Genomic DNA, 13,085 nt, shown 5'->3' on the forward strand with positions numbered 1-13,085 from the left:
TACCATGTTCCAGGCTTCTTTGATGCAGATGTTTCATCCACTACTGCGGTGGACATCATCAGTGCCGTTTTCGACACAATCAGGGAGATATCCACTGACACTTTTTCTGAAGATATGGTATGGAAGGACCAACCTCGTCATTGTGATGTTGATGGGACGTAGCGGCTATCAATTGGATGGGTGGGGATCAGTCTTCAAATTTGAATGGAGATCGGAAGAGCTGATTTTCTATGAAGGGCTGTGCTTGAGCAAGGCATGGCACCCAACAGTTAGAAAGCAGACTCTTTTGGATTCCGATCCCCACCCACCCAATCAGAAGATGCCATGTCCCACCAACAGGGACACAAGGCCTCAATGTCACAACGATGAGGTTGATCCTTCCACATCTCTAGCAAAAAGTGGGAGTGGATAATGGTCATCAAAGGAGGTCGTTTCGTCTCCTTGCTAGCAGAAAGCTGCACGGAAGATGTCCATTGCGGCAGTGGACTAAACGTCTGCTTCAAAGCCCAGAACACGCCCCAACAGCCTGAAAGTTATGACCTTTATTACGACAATAACAATTATATTGAGCAACGATTCAAATGCATCTCTAATCTTTTTCAATATTGTACAGAAAAGTTACCAATTAACGATGTATATCAATAAATAAAAATACAAAACATGTCCGTCAATATTAGACTGAAACAATCGGTTGTAAACTATATAGCAAAAAAAAAACCAAAAAAAACAAGTACAACAAAAAACACCGGGTAAATGAGACTCAGTGTCATTGAGAATTGGTCGATAGAATATCAGCGGGGTGGTCATGGATTGAATGTTATGTTAGAGTATATTTTAAAAATAGCCTGGATCTACCTCGCCCTGCGAGTATTTCTGTATTTTTCTTTTCGATTCTGAGAATAACTCACAAATCTTGAAAGTAAAGCGCTCGAGAAGAGACGGTCCTACGGAAATGTCACACATACAAATATTACTCCACCACAGATATATTTTTATTGCAACACCAATAAAACAAATTCACAGTTTTCGATACAGCAAAACACAGGTTAGCAACCTATGTTCTAGGGAACCCTTGAGGCTATATCAATGCTCCAAGGAATCCATGGAATATTTATTTTTTACGGGGACTCTTGGAAATATGTGTTCTAGGACAGTGTTCATCAACCTTTGTGTAAACGCAGAAATTAGAAAAGATTTGCAGACTGGCAAAAAAAAAAGTTTGTCGACTAGCGAAAGATAGATATGAAGGAGTAATAATTTGCATACCAGTAAAAAAGGTCAATTTGCGATCAGCAAAAATTAATATGGAAAAATAATTTGCTGACCTACTAAAAAAAAATCAAAAATAATTTGCAGACTGGCAAAAATTAACAAATACGAGAAATCATTTGCGGACTGGCAAAAATTAACAAATACGAGAAATCATTTGCGGACTGGCAAAAATTTTAAAAATTGCAGACGGACGTTTAGTAAAAACTGAATATGGTAAATTAGCTGACCGTGAAAAAAGTAACAGATATAGAAGAAATTATTCGTGGACTGGCAAAAAGTAAATAAAAACAAGGAATAATTCTCACACCAATAAAAATAATTTCTAGACTACTACCGAATGACAAAACCTAATGTACCACCGAAAGACAAAAGATGTTTAGAAACTGCAGAAAAATAAACAAGGAAAATAATTTGCGGACATCAAAAACCATAGCTGCCAACTTTAGATAATGAGAATTAGGGAGGTTTTTGTGCAGATCCAGATTTTGTGTAAAAATAGAGGGATTTTTCATTAGTAAAAGTAAAATTATACGGATTTCTCCATAAGAAAAGAAAAAAAATTGCAAGGATTTTTTTCTTTCGCAGAAAACGTGACATCAAGGAAGCCATCGCCAACCAGTACGTTAAATTACCTGTCATTACTACTGTCAAATAATAACTTACTCTTGCAAATAAAAAAAATTGTCATCTGGCCTGAAGCAAGACATAGACTCAACGGAGCAGGGCTGTCAAAAGGCACAGTTGCTGCCGGCTGTGTTTCACAAATTTTTTCTTCCCCCCCCCCTATTTTTGTGATCTGACGCAATGGTGACAATTCAAATTGCGCTTATGACGTCTTTCCAGGGTTTAAAAATATAAGCAACTGTCTTTTTTTCCCAGATAAATTCTTTCGGAATAATTTTTTTCCCAAAAAGTGGGGTTTTTACAATAATGGGTGAAATTCGGGAGGCATAAGAACTTTTCTGGAGATTGAGTATAAATTCTCGACCCTCCCAAAAAATTCGGGAGATTCGGCAGCCATGAAAAAGTAAAAAATAATTTACTGACCAGCTGATGGCAAAAACTGAAATAAATTTAGACACTGTTTTAAAAAAATCTGAAATTATATAGTGGCTACATAAGGGTAGAATTTTTTGCATACCAGGAGTTGAAGAGAACACTGTTCAAAGAAACACCTCACGATCTGGAACAGTGGCTTTCGAGGATCTTTATCATTTTTATCTCACCACAGTCATTTTCTGCACACGAGGGCTAATTAGGCCAGGAGCTTTCTTTCTTTTAAACAGAGCACAACTGAGGTCTATTGCCATGGGTAATTTACTACCTAGTGAGTTGTGCTGGACATGTAAGTGTGTGGCACTGAAGTTACGGTTACGGCACAGCGATGGTCAACTTCAGCCAACCACCACTTTGGCACTGGTATGGAGGTCGGGACCTACAATTTATTGCCGATTCTGAATGGCAGTCTTTTTATTACACTCACTAATCCCCCGATGTGGGACTCCCTGCGGTAGATATAGAGAGCAACTTCGACACAGCATAAGGGTGTTCTTGATTCCTTCTGTATTTCAGTAAGTGGTCAGTACCAACCTGTCTAAAAATGGGTCAGTGACATTTTTTTTCATGCCAAAACAATCTTTCATATATATCTTGAGTTTTTTTTTTCACCGCCATCTGGCAATCATCCCAATAATAATCCACTAGTACCAACTAGGTCTTCAAGTTCTAATCCCAGTTGGTAACCTGTGCACCAAACTATACTGTGGAATTTCGCAAGATGTTTTACCACATTTACCAGTATGATGCTGTACATTTCCGTTCATTGCATATCTGGATATATATAAACACCTTTCAATTCTTAATATGACTTTGTAACCCACAGGGGGCTCATTGGAGCTTTTGAAGTTTCCTGAAATGTTGAAGACCCCCCCCCCCCCCCGTTCCAGCATGCAAGGAGGTTCCCTAGAACATGGTTGTTAATTTTAAAGGTAAAAAGGTTGAGAGAGAGAAACGCTGTTGTATAGAATTAATCTTCACTCAAACAATGGAGAAAGTAATGGCAGTGTTTTTTTTTGTACTGCAAGTGTCTCTGTGCAAAAGTAAAACATTTTGTTCTATATTATGGAAATGATTACCCATAACAAAATACCAGGAATAATGTATCTTTATATGCATGAGGGGTTTAGCCGATTTAAACTGAAAATTGGCTAAAAACTACCCGTTTTGGTCCAATTATACCATCCAATAAACAACAGGAATTCCCAAACTTATTGCGTTTACAACACTCTTGTGAACTTTTCTCACCGCACCCGTGACGGGTCTAGAGCTAGTTTTTAAAGTGCTGTGATGTACTGATTAAGAATCACAGCATTATCAGAAAAGGATAGTTCAGTGTAATTTTTTTTCAAAATATCTCACGCTCATAGGTATATGCAAGATTTTCCTGGGGCGAGGTTACATTTTTTTCTTGGAACTATAATCTCGGCTCCCCCTTTGCATATGCCAATGTTCATGCCATACCCATTTGAGAATCCCTGGTGTGGAATAACTACATTACAAGATACAATATGGATTAATCATTAAGTTTTCAAAAAAGCAATCAAAGGTAAGAAATCTCTCATAGAGTGTTGGTGGTGGCATTGAGAAGAAAAAAATATTATGAGAATAGAATTTTCGCGAAACCTGTGATGCAGCGATCATGTTTCTAGATATTCAAAATTCATATCGACATCACTCTTTAATAGATAGATTCCCAACCATGTTTTTTTTTAAATGTTTGTGCCACCTCTATTTAATCTCGAGTCACTTCAGTAGCACAGCAACACCAATAATACGGGATCAAAATTTCCACAATCAAAAACTCAATTTTTTTTCCTTTATCCCTGCAATGCTGTTATGAACTTGTGAAGCATAATGGCACTATATTTACATTTCTATTCAAGTTTTAATGATGAAATTTTGCAGTATTTGTCTTACCTTGTCGAGCATGAATCCATAAGCTCCCAGACCCGATCCATGAGACTGGGAGCAAAAAAATGGCATGGGGGATGTCCCGTTCAATACAGGAAGAATGGTAACAGTTTAACTTTTCCCTTGATACATCGCAATGGATCCGCACCTAATACAATCTCAAGGCTGTCAGTAGTTGTCACACTCACCTAGCTAAACGGGTTTGCTTTTTTTTTTAGCAGAAAAGGCTACTGATTTGAGTGAAAATAAATATGGTATTTAAAGCAAAAATAGAAAAGCTACAACTTCACGTTTGATTTGTATGAAATCATTGATAGGTTTTCAGATAATTGATTATTATCTAATATTTCGAAGTCCACGTACGATGTATCAAAAATACTTACTTTTTACAATCTCTTTACCTAAGATACCATTGAGGAAAAATTCCGATTTCATTAGTCCAATACTTTACAAGCTGACGATTTTGTCATTAAATCGATACTTTGAAGAGAATAAAAATTGCCATGAAATTTACAGAATACAGTGAAATCCCTCTGTGATGGTCATCTGAGCATAATATCTATGTTTCTCCACCCCCTCAAGAGGAAAACTATCTGCCAAATAGGTGTGACAACTCCTGGAAGCTTCACTGAATATAATGGGTAGAAGTTTACTTTGCATGCATTATCTCCAAAAGTTTGTTTTCTCTTTTCATCTATACTGATATTTACAATTCAGGGCAAAAGCTCGCAATTTACAAAAGCTTAATTTGCTTTTATGGCAATAAGACCAGGGTTGTGTGCATTTGAACAGCCTAAAACGCTACCAGTCTAGAACGTGATATTTCAAATACGACAATTTAAATTAGTATAAGCATAGATAGAGATATTACTGAATATACAGTGAAAATCTTTCTCGATGAATATTCTCAAAAATATGTCAATGGCTTTGTTGCTCTCTGACAAATTCTCAGGCTAGGTTTTTACAGAGTTATACAATCATTATTATATCAAATAAAAAGAATTTTCCAGTCAATTTTCTCTCGCATCAAAAGTTGTGCGAAGACCATGGGAAACACAAGCTGAAGATTTACATAAATAATTACCCATTAAACAGAGTGGTTGGAAACTTCTCTCACAGAAACTTAAAGGATCAATAAAGAACATCAAAATGAATGGTATTCACATCAGAAAGCATGAAGGGAAAAATTCTACCCCAAGTTAATTGAAGGTGGGCAATCAGTACTTTCAAAGACATGGAGCAAGAAACATCTGTTTGTCCCGTTTCAAACCACTCTGTACATTATGCAAAAGAATTCATAAAGTAGCAATTTCAAGATAAATATAAAATAAATTAAAAACAATTCATACACAAAAAATAGGCACAATTTGTTTATTATACAGCTGAACCTCGCTGTAGCAAACCAAATTTTTAGTCATTTCGAGTTCGTTATAACAAGGTGCAACTGTATCTACCTAATATGTAGGTGTTTTTAAGTCTCACAACATTCACTTCGCTCTTGAAAACAAAAATGTATAAAATTTTCAGATCTCGAAAAAAAAAGATCACACAGTATGTAATTTTTTTTAAAAAAATGCATAATGATTATGCAGGCACGCACGAGTAACTAAATAAAATAATTAAAAAATCTTCAAAGGCTATGCTAGGGGCGAATTCAAATGTTTTGCTTCCTGTAGGCCACTGTAAAAAGCTTGCATGTGTTCATCAGCACTGCTGCTTTCCGTAATTCCTAATGACATCAGATTTTCGAAATTGAAATGTTCCGCATAGCGAGCCATTATAAAAAGTATTGCAACACCGAGGATTATGCCAGCATTTTGTACAAATAAAACCTTGAGCTGCTCTCCGATACCTTTCTTTCGAGCCTCTGCTATGGCTTCAGCAAGCTCTCCCATCTAGAAAGTGGGGGGACACAATGGTATTAATTTTGTTTGGTATCAGTTCAGAATACTGCTTGCGATTTTGAAAAAATGAAACGGTGAAATGAAACGATAAAGAAATTATTAATTTTTTGATTCATATAGTAATTGAAATCAGTTATGTCTTAACATGAAATCTTTTACATGTGAAATACTTTACATGTTCTTTCTAACATGAAATCTTTTACATGTTCTTTTGAAGGGAAAAAACCTTGAAAACCTTGAGCAAGATTACTATAGTAATTTTTTAAATCTACCCTAATTTTCTGTATGTGACCCGCAGATATTTCATGAAAAACGTTTTCCCAGCTCAGTGGAAAATTAAAAAACACTGGAGCACAGTGATATTTTTTTTAAATTCCGAAATAAGAAAATTTTCAATCCAAAAATTCAGCATAATGATAATTGTCCCTTATCACAGAAAGTGGAATAGTCTGCTCGCAGTTTTGGAGGTAAAAAAAAAACCCGGAATAGGTTATAATTAATTTTAATTCATTTGTATAGCAGTCAACTCACCATATCAACAAGAGATATGTATAAAAACATGCCAGCGGCCAGAGCAAACACGTAAGGAGATGCTTCTGCCAGGTCACCTAACAATACACCAAAGATGAGTCCAATGTAACACGTCAGAGCCGACAGGAAATTGTACAGTAATGCCTGCTTCATCGTCATCCCTGCACCCAATAACACAGCGAAGTCTCCTAAACAAAATGTAAGAAAAATTCAGCAAAATTATGGATCTGAGTATGACATCATGGCCTTATGTTAGTTCTCAAACTTTTTGACCTGCAGCGCCCCTTCCCCAAATCAATGCAATGCTTATCTGTGGATTCCCTGAGCAGTTTAACAAAGAATCTTTCGAAAAACCTTTGCCAGGGTAACAGAAGTACACAGTTTGAGAACCCCCCAGCCGTATGCAAAACACGTCTACAAGACTGGACACTGAAATTCAAAAATGAAATGATATCCAAAGTAAACAAATGATAGAACTTACCCAGCTCATGTGGAAATTCCTCGCAAACAACTGCAACAGAGATGCTTATGCCAGCCATTATGCTCTCTGAGAAGGCTGCACCTATAGAGAGACCATCGATGAAGTTGTGAAGACCATCTCCGAAAATTATCATCCACGCCACAGTGCTTACTGTTGATCCACCTTGCTGCAAATGAACTACATGATCATGGTGATGACTGTGTTCGCTCAATTCCTTGTTGGAAACAGAAATAGTTGTTATAGTCCTGGTTTTTTAATATATATATATATATGTATACTGATGAACAGACAGCAGGATAAGTCCAGTACAGCAGATATGTCCAGTAATCCGAAGGATTACTGGACTTAGACTGCTTATTCTGGACAGCAGAAAAAAGCTTGTCCTTGATATAAAATCAAAAATCGAAGATTAGATTGAAGTAAATTAAGAATAGACACCCAAACACATTGGACCAGTGATTCCCAGGCAGCGTGCAGAAAAATTGGTCAAGGGCACTGAAATACAGTGAAACCTATGCATAATGATAAGTCTGCCTATAACGTCATTTTCGTTGGTCCTGACAGAATTCCTATTCAATAGGAAATAGCACAAATGCTTATAAACTGTTTACAACGATAACCTGTCTATAACAATATTTTTGAAAAATGAAACTTCTATATTGACATAACAGTTAAAATTTAGAAGAGAAAGGAAACCAGCACAAAAAGTGAAACACTTTCTTTTTTTCAGAAGCCATTCTGAAGAATAACGAATTGTGTGGTGAAGTCCCAAGAAGCAAATGGGTGGTGGTGAGATGTCAATAGACACTTGACTGTGTAAGAAAAATAAAGATGGGAGGGGAAGTTTGGTTTGGACAGTTTGTGTTGGACAAAGACAGTCTCATTTAAGCCAACCATGATTATCGCCAGAAATTGTTAGTGAACAAATCTGTCACACATGGGATTTACTATGGGATTATTACAGCATTTGATTAAATTTAAAATTTCTAAATTCAATTTTAAATAACTAAAATTAAATTCAATTGAGGTGAATCTAGTCATGTGTCAAACCTACAAGTTTCACTTCTATCGCACAAGATATTCTCTCATGGAGAATTTTTTTAAATTCCCAACAGTAGCGTTATATACAGGTTTTACTAAATTTCTGGGATAAATTATATTTTAAAACAGTAATAGGGCCGTGATTCTCGACATGAATGCCACCCAACCTGTGTCGATATTGGGAAAGGAAGAGGTCCATTAGAGATATTTCAATTTCAATTTATTTCCGTACATGAATATTACAGTGCATTATAAAACTTTTATGATTGTTGATACAGGTAAGAGCATTGAACAACAAAAAAAAAAAAAAAAAAAAAAGAAAACTGTACATGTACAGTCGAACCACGAAGAAAAGGGCATAGATATGCCCTGACGAGCTTCGTGGTCGATAAGAAGGGTTGGCAAAAACAATCAGGAAAACAAAATGAAAAAGTCGGAAAAAAAAAAACCAACATAAATTGATGCTATTATAACGAGGAAAAAGGAAGAAATAAACTAAATCTCAGATGGCTGTTGTGTTAAGTAGATTTTTAGACGGGTCTTAAACATGCGTAGGCTATTAATTTCTCTTAAAGCGGCAGGGAGCATATTCCAGCATCGTTGGCTCGTAGTATTTATATTGTTGAAAAGAATATTAGCGGGGTAAAGTATGTCACGTCTACGGGTGTTATATTCATGGTTAATAGAAGTCAGTTGTATAATATCTGAGAACATGGAGTTTTATTGCCTTAAACATAAAAACAGCTCAGTCACTGATGAACTTTTCTCGATGTGCAATCGTTTTACCAAAAAAAAATTGAATATAATCATCCGACGTGACGTGACACAGCGAAAATTCATCTCATGGTCAGCGGACTATACCAATGCCTCTCCTTCACACAACAATGCGTAAAATAAGGCAGGAAGAGTGTCGTGTCTCCAGTGGTGTATATGGTCGCACACTTGCTCGGTTTGTAATAGGACCTGGGTTTGACAAATGACTTTTCTTTTTTGACTACCAAACCAGACGTGCACCTCGTCCATATTTCTCTGTGGAACTTCTAATGGATTGGTACATGTTGGAATATGTGTGTACGTGTAATGAACCTTCCATGAAGTTTGTTTCCGTGTAATGTTTGTTATGTGTAGTGCTGCCATTATTTTTTCTAACTATGCATGAAGTGTAATGATTGAATATTATACCATTGTAGGCTTGTTGCTCTCTGCAGCAAGACTTTTTAATATAGATCACATTTGTGCCTCGAAGTTGAGAACCACAGAAAACCAACTTCAGTTGACCACCTTTGTGGCAACGGTAGTGTTTGAACCTGCATCCATGTGATGCGAGTCCATCATTATGACCACTTGACCACCACAGAAGCTTTTCTTTCTGACTTCACCTCGGCATAATATCTAAATATCTACTATTCTGCTGCTGAACCACACACGCAATTCGTCCATATTCCTCTGCGAAATTTCTAAAGAATTGGTACATGTTTGAATACGAGTATATGTGTAGTGAACCTAATGTGAAGTTCATTTCTGTGTAATGCTTGTTATGTATAGTGTGATGCCATCAATTTCTCTCTCACTAACAATGAAGTGCAATGATTGAATAATTTTATCGCTGTAAGCCTGTTGCTCTCTATGGAGAGACTTTTCAACAGGGAGATCAGCTCGCATTTTCACCTCAAAGTTGGGAACCACAGAAAACCAACTTCAGCTAACCACCACTGTGCAACAATGTGGTTAGAACCCAAGTCCTAACAATGCGAGCCAGTCACTATGACCACTCGGCCATCACAGTGGCTGGCATAATATCTAGATCATGACTATTTCCCTAACAGGCATATTGTTCGGGACCAGAGGACTAAAATTTATAACAATAAAATTGATATGTAACTGTACAATGTTTGAAAAAAAAAATAGTTTGAACCTTAACACTAACGTGATAGAAACCTACTGCGACAATTTTTTTGTTCATTGCATGGTCTGAAATGAAGGTGCAACATCTGTGTTTTATTAACATCAAAGCATCATTCTCCACATATATCACATGTAGCTGTCTCAAAAAGAAGACAGGCCTAACTATCAATAGCTATCAATCTTTTTTGTTATGGAAATGACCATGAATCATAGTTGGAAATGGAAAATTTGACCAGTCTTTTTCTTTGATTTGAAGCAATAAACGACAATGCACGTGTGCAATGGTGATTTTATGTTAGTGGAATGGGCGATTGCTGCACCCTCTAGTGCAGTTATTCTCAAACTTTTGTCACCCACAGCTTCCTTGCTCACTTCATGGTTCATCTGCAGCTCCCAGAATAGTTCAGTAGATATTTTAGCACACAAAAAAGAACCACTTTAAAGCATAAATAGCACCCAAATCAGTATCCCCAGCTCGTTGCGACACCCCTGATAAACATTGGAGACATCCGAAAGAGCTGCAATGTACACATTGAGAAACACCACTGCTCTAGTGTCTTTACATTTCATTTCCACTCAGGGTTGTAACGTAGACCATTAATATACTTGCTTATTGTACTAAAGGATGTTCAGGAGTTCGATACCCAATTTAATCCTTGTCAGAATATTTCTTGAAATGAAGGGTGATGAAATAACTGCAGAAATTGCTATTGCAAGAAATTCTCTACCAAAAGGTTCGTGCACTAACCTCTAGACAAGTCACAAAAAAATTTCAAATGCTGTCATTCAAACCAGCAATAAACTTCAAGTGCTAATATTTTTATGTGTAAAAAATGATTGTAGCATGAAGAAAAGGGACATTTTTGACCCTGCAGCCATCTACAATTCATATGCAGTGGCATATTTACATGGGGCTTAGCAAGCTATAGAACACGACAGCAAGTTCAGAGAAGTGGCAAATTAGAAGAAACGAGTGCCCAAGAAAATTAATAGATTGGGAGAAGGGCAGCAAAATTTGCATAACCCTCAATAAATCCACCTCTGTCCAGACAGATAAGAACTATGTGAATGAATGGCCAAAAAAGTTACCTAGAGAGTTAGCAAGCATGTGAGTGGGCAAAAGAGTGACCTGCAGAGCAAGAAACCAGGTCAGTGAGTGATCCAGAGCATGTGCAAGCATGTCAATGACCAAAAGAGTGATCCAGAGCATGTTCAAGAAAGTGGATGACCAAAAGAGTGATCCAGAGCATGTTCAAGAAAGTGGATGACCAAAAGAGTGATCCAGAGCATGTTCAAGAAAGTGGATGACCAAAAGAGTGATCCAGAGGGTGTTAAAGCCAGTGGATGACCAAAAGTGATCTAGAGTGTGTACGAGCATGTGAATGACCAAAAGAGTGACCTATAAAGCAAGGAACCATGTCAGCGAGCAACCAAAAGAGTGACCTAGAGCATGTGTAAGCATGCAAGTGACTAAAACAGTGTGTAAGCATGCAAGTGACTAAAACAGTGTGTAAGCATATGAGTGACTAAAAGAAAGACAGCGTGTGAGCATTGGGAATGACCAAATGAGTGACTTAGAGACACAGGTGTACTTGCAGGAGTAGGGGGAGGCCAAGCGAATTATTGTACAGAGTGGTGAATACGAGTAGTTAAGAAAAGTAGACTAGAATGAGAGAAGGGTGGCAAAATTCATATAGCCCACATGCGGCAAAACCATAAATGCGCTATTGTAACATTACCATTAGGCCCCCGCGGAAATCGTCCTTATCCTAGTCATTTTAATAGATTTTAGTTTGTTTTACCTTTTTATCGCCGGGATCGTATGTCCGCCAATCAGCCGCCATCTTATGTTTGGTTGCCAGATTCAGTATTATAATTTTTACAATATTTCCTTTTCTCTCATGAAGTTATGTAAATTAGATGCAAGTTCAATACCGCACCTTCGATCTTGTGATTGGTTCTGTCATAAAACATTATGGGAATGCTCCTGTATAAAAACCAGATAGAGATGTGCTTCTTCCTCCGATTCTACTACTTCCGACTAACATCTTGTCTTAATCACTAAGACGTCACGCCCTGTTGAGGTGTGAGCTAGACCGTCTCTCAAAAACAATGAATTGAAATTGTAGAGGTGTACCTCTGGCACCTCACCCGTCTCATCGCTGGACTTCATGTGAAAACCCAACGTCGTCGTGATCCAGTCGCCTGTGGATTGGTTAGTAGCCAGACCGGCTACCCGTGGACGTTTGGAGACACCAAACCCGTCTAAAGCTGGTGTCTGGGAGTCTTCTGCTGTGAGTGTCTACTGGACGATGTGAACTAATACGTGAAAACCTGGACATGGAGGTGAGACCGTTCAGTTTTATTGTTCTGTTATAATATTGAAAGAAAGGTATAATTGTAGTTAAAACGTTACATTAATAGTTAATATATAATTGAATAAATGCTTATAGTTTAATCAAAATCTTGTTTCTTTCATTGTTGTCATCCATTCAATAGTTACTGGGGTAAAAATGGTAAAGAACCGAGAAATGCAAGGTAAATGTTGCATCATGAAGCATTGTGGGAACGCTCCTGTATAAAAACCAGACAGATCTGCACGAACAGCTACTTCCTACGACTTTACTCTACTACTTCCGACTAACTTCCTGCCTTCGTCACTAAGGCGTCACGTCCTGTTCAGGTGTGAGCTAGATTGTCTCTAAGAACAATGTGTTAAAATTGGAAAGGTGTGCCTTTGGCACCTCACCGGTCTCATCGCTTGATTTCATGTGATAATCCAATGTCGTCGTGATCCTGTCGCCTGTGGATTGGTTAGTGGCCAGACCGGCTACACTTGGCCTCCAGTTTCCTACGCAGTGGCTGAGCTGTGGCCTCGACACGTTTTTCGAGACACCAAACCCGTCTGAACCTGGTGTCTGGGAGTCTTCTGTCATGAAGTAGACATTTTGGTGTCTTGTGGACGATGTGAACTAATACAT

At 37.6% G+C, this 13,085-nt stretch overlaps 1 protein-coding gene across 2 annotated transcripts in view; it reads right to left on the reverse strand.

Moving 5' to 3' along the window:
- Positions 1-4,458: 4,458 nt before the first annotated feature.
- LOC149065293 (metal cation symporter ZIP14-like) overlaps positions 4,459-13,085 on the reverse strand; it is a 30,810-nt gene continuing 22,183 nt past the window's right edge. Inside the window, exons 7-9 of one of the 2 annotated variants that reach the window (XM_089254245.1) lie at positions 7,159-7,372; positions 6,678-6,865; positions 4,459-6,137 (exon numbers count right to left, since the gene is read on the reverse strand). In XM_089254245.1, coding sequence (XP_089110371.1) covers positions 5,880-6,137; positions 6,678-6,865; positions 7,159-7,372 — 660 coding nt within the window. In that variant the 3' untranslated portion in view covers positions 4,459-5,879. The remainder of the gene's footprint in view (positions 6,138-6,677; positions 6,866-7,158; positions 7,373-13,085) is intronic. The other variant, XM_089254246.1, reaches the window with a different exon arrangement.

Source organism: Pholcus phalangioides, unplaced genomic scaffold, assembly GCF_987345545.1.
Source record: "Pholcus phalangioides strain wild (caught in Gottingen) unplaced genomic scaffold, Ppha-v1.0 ptg000040l_1, whole genome shotgun sequence".
NCBI classification, from domain to species: Eukaryota; Metazoa; Arthropoda; class Arachnida; order Araneae; family Pholcidae; genus Pholcus; species Pholcus phalangioides.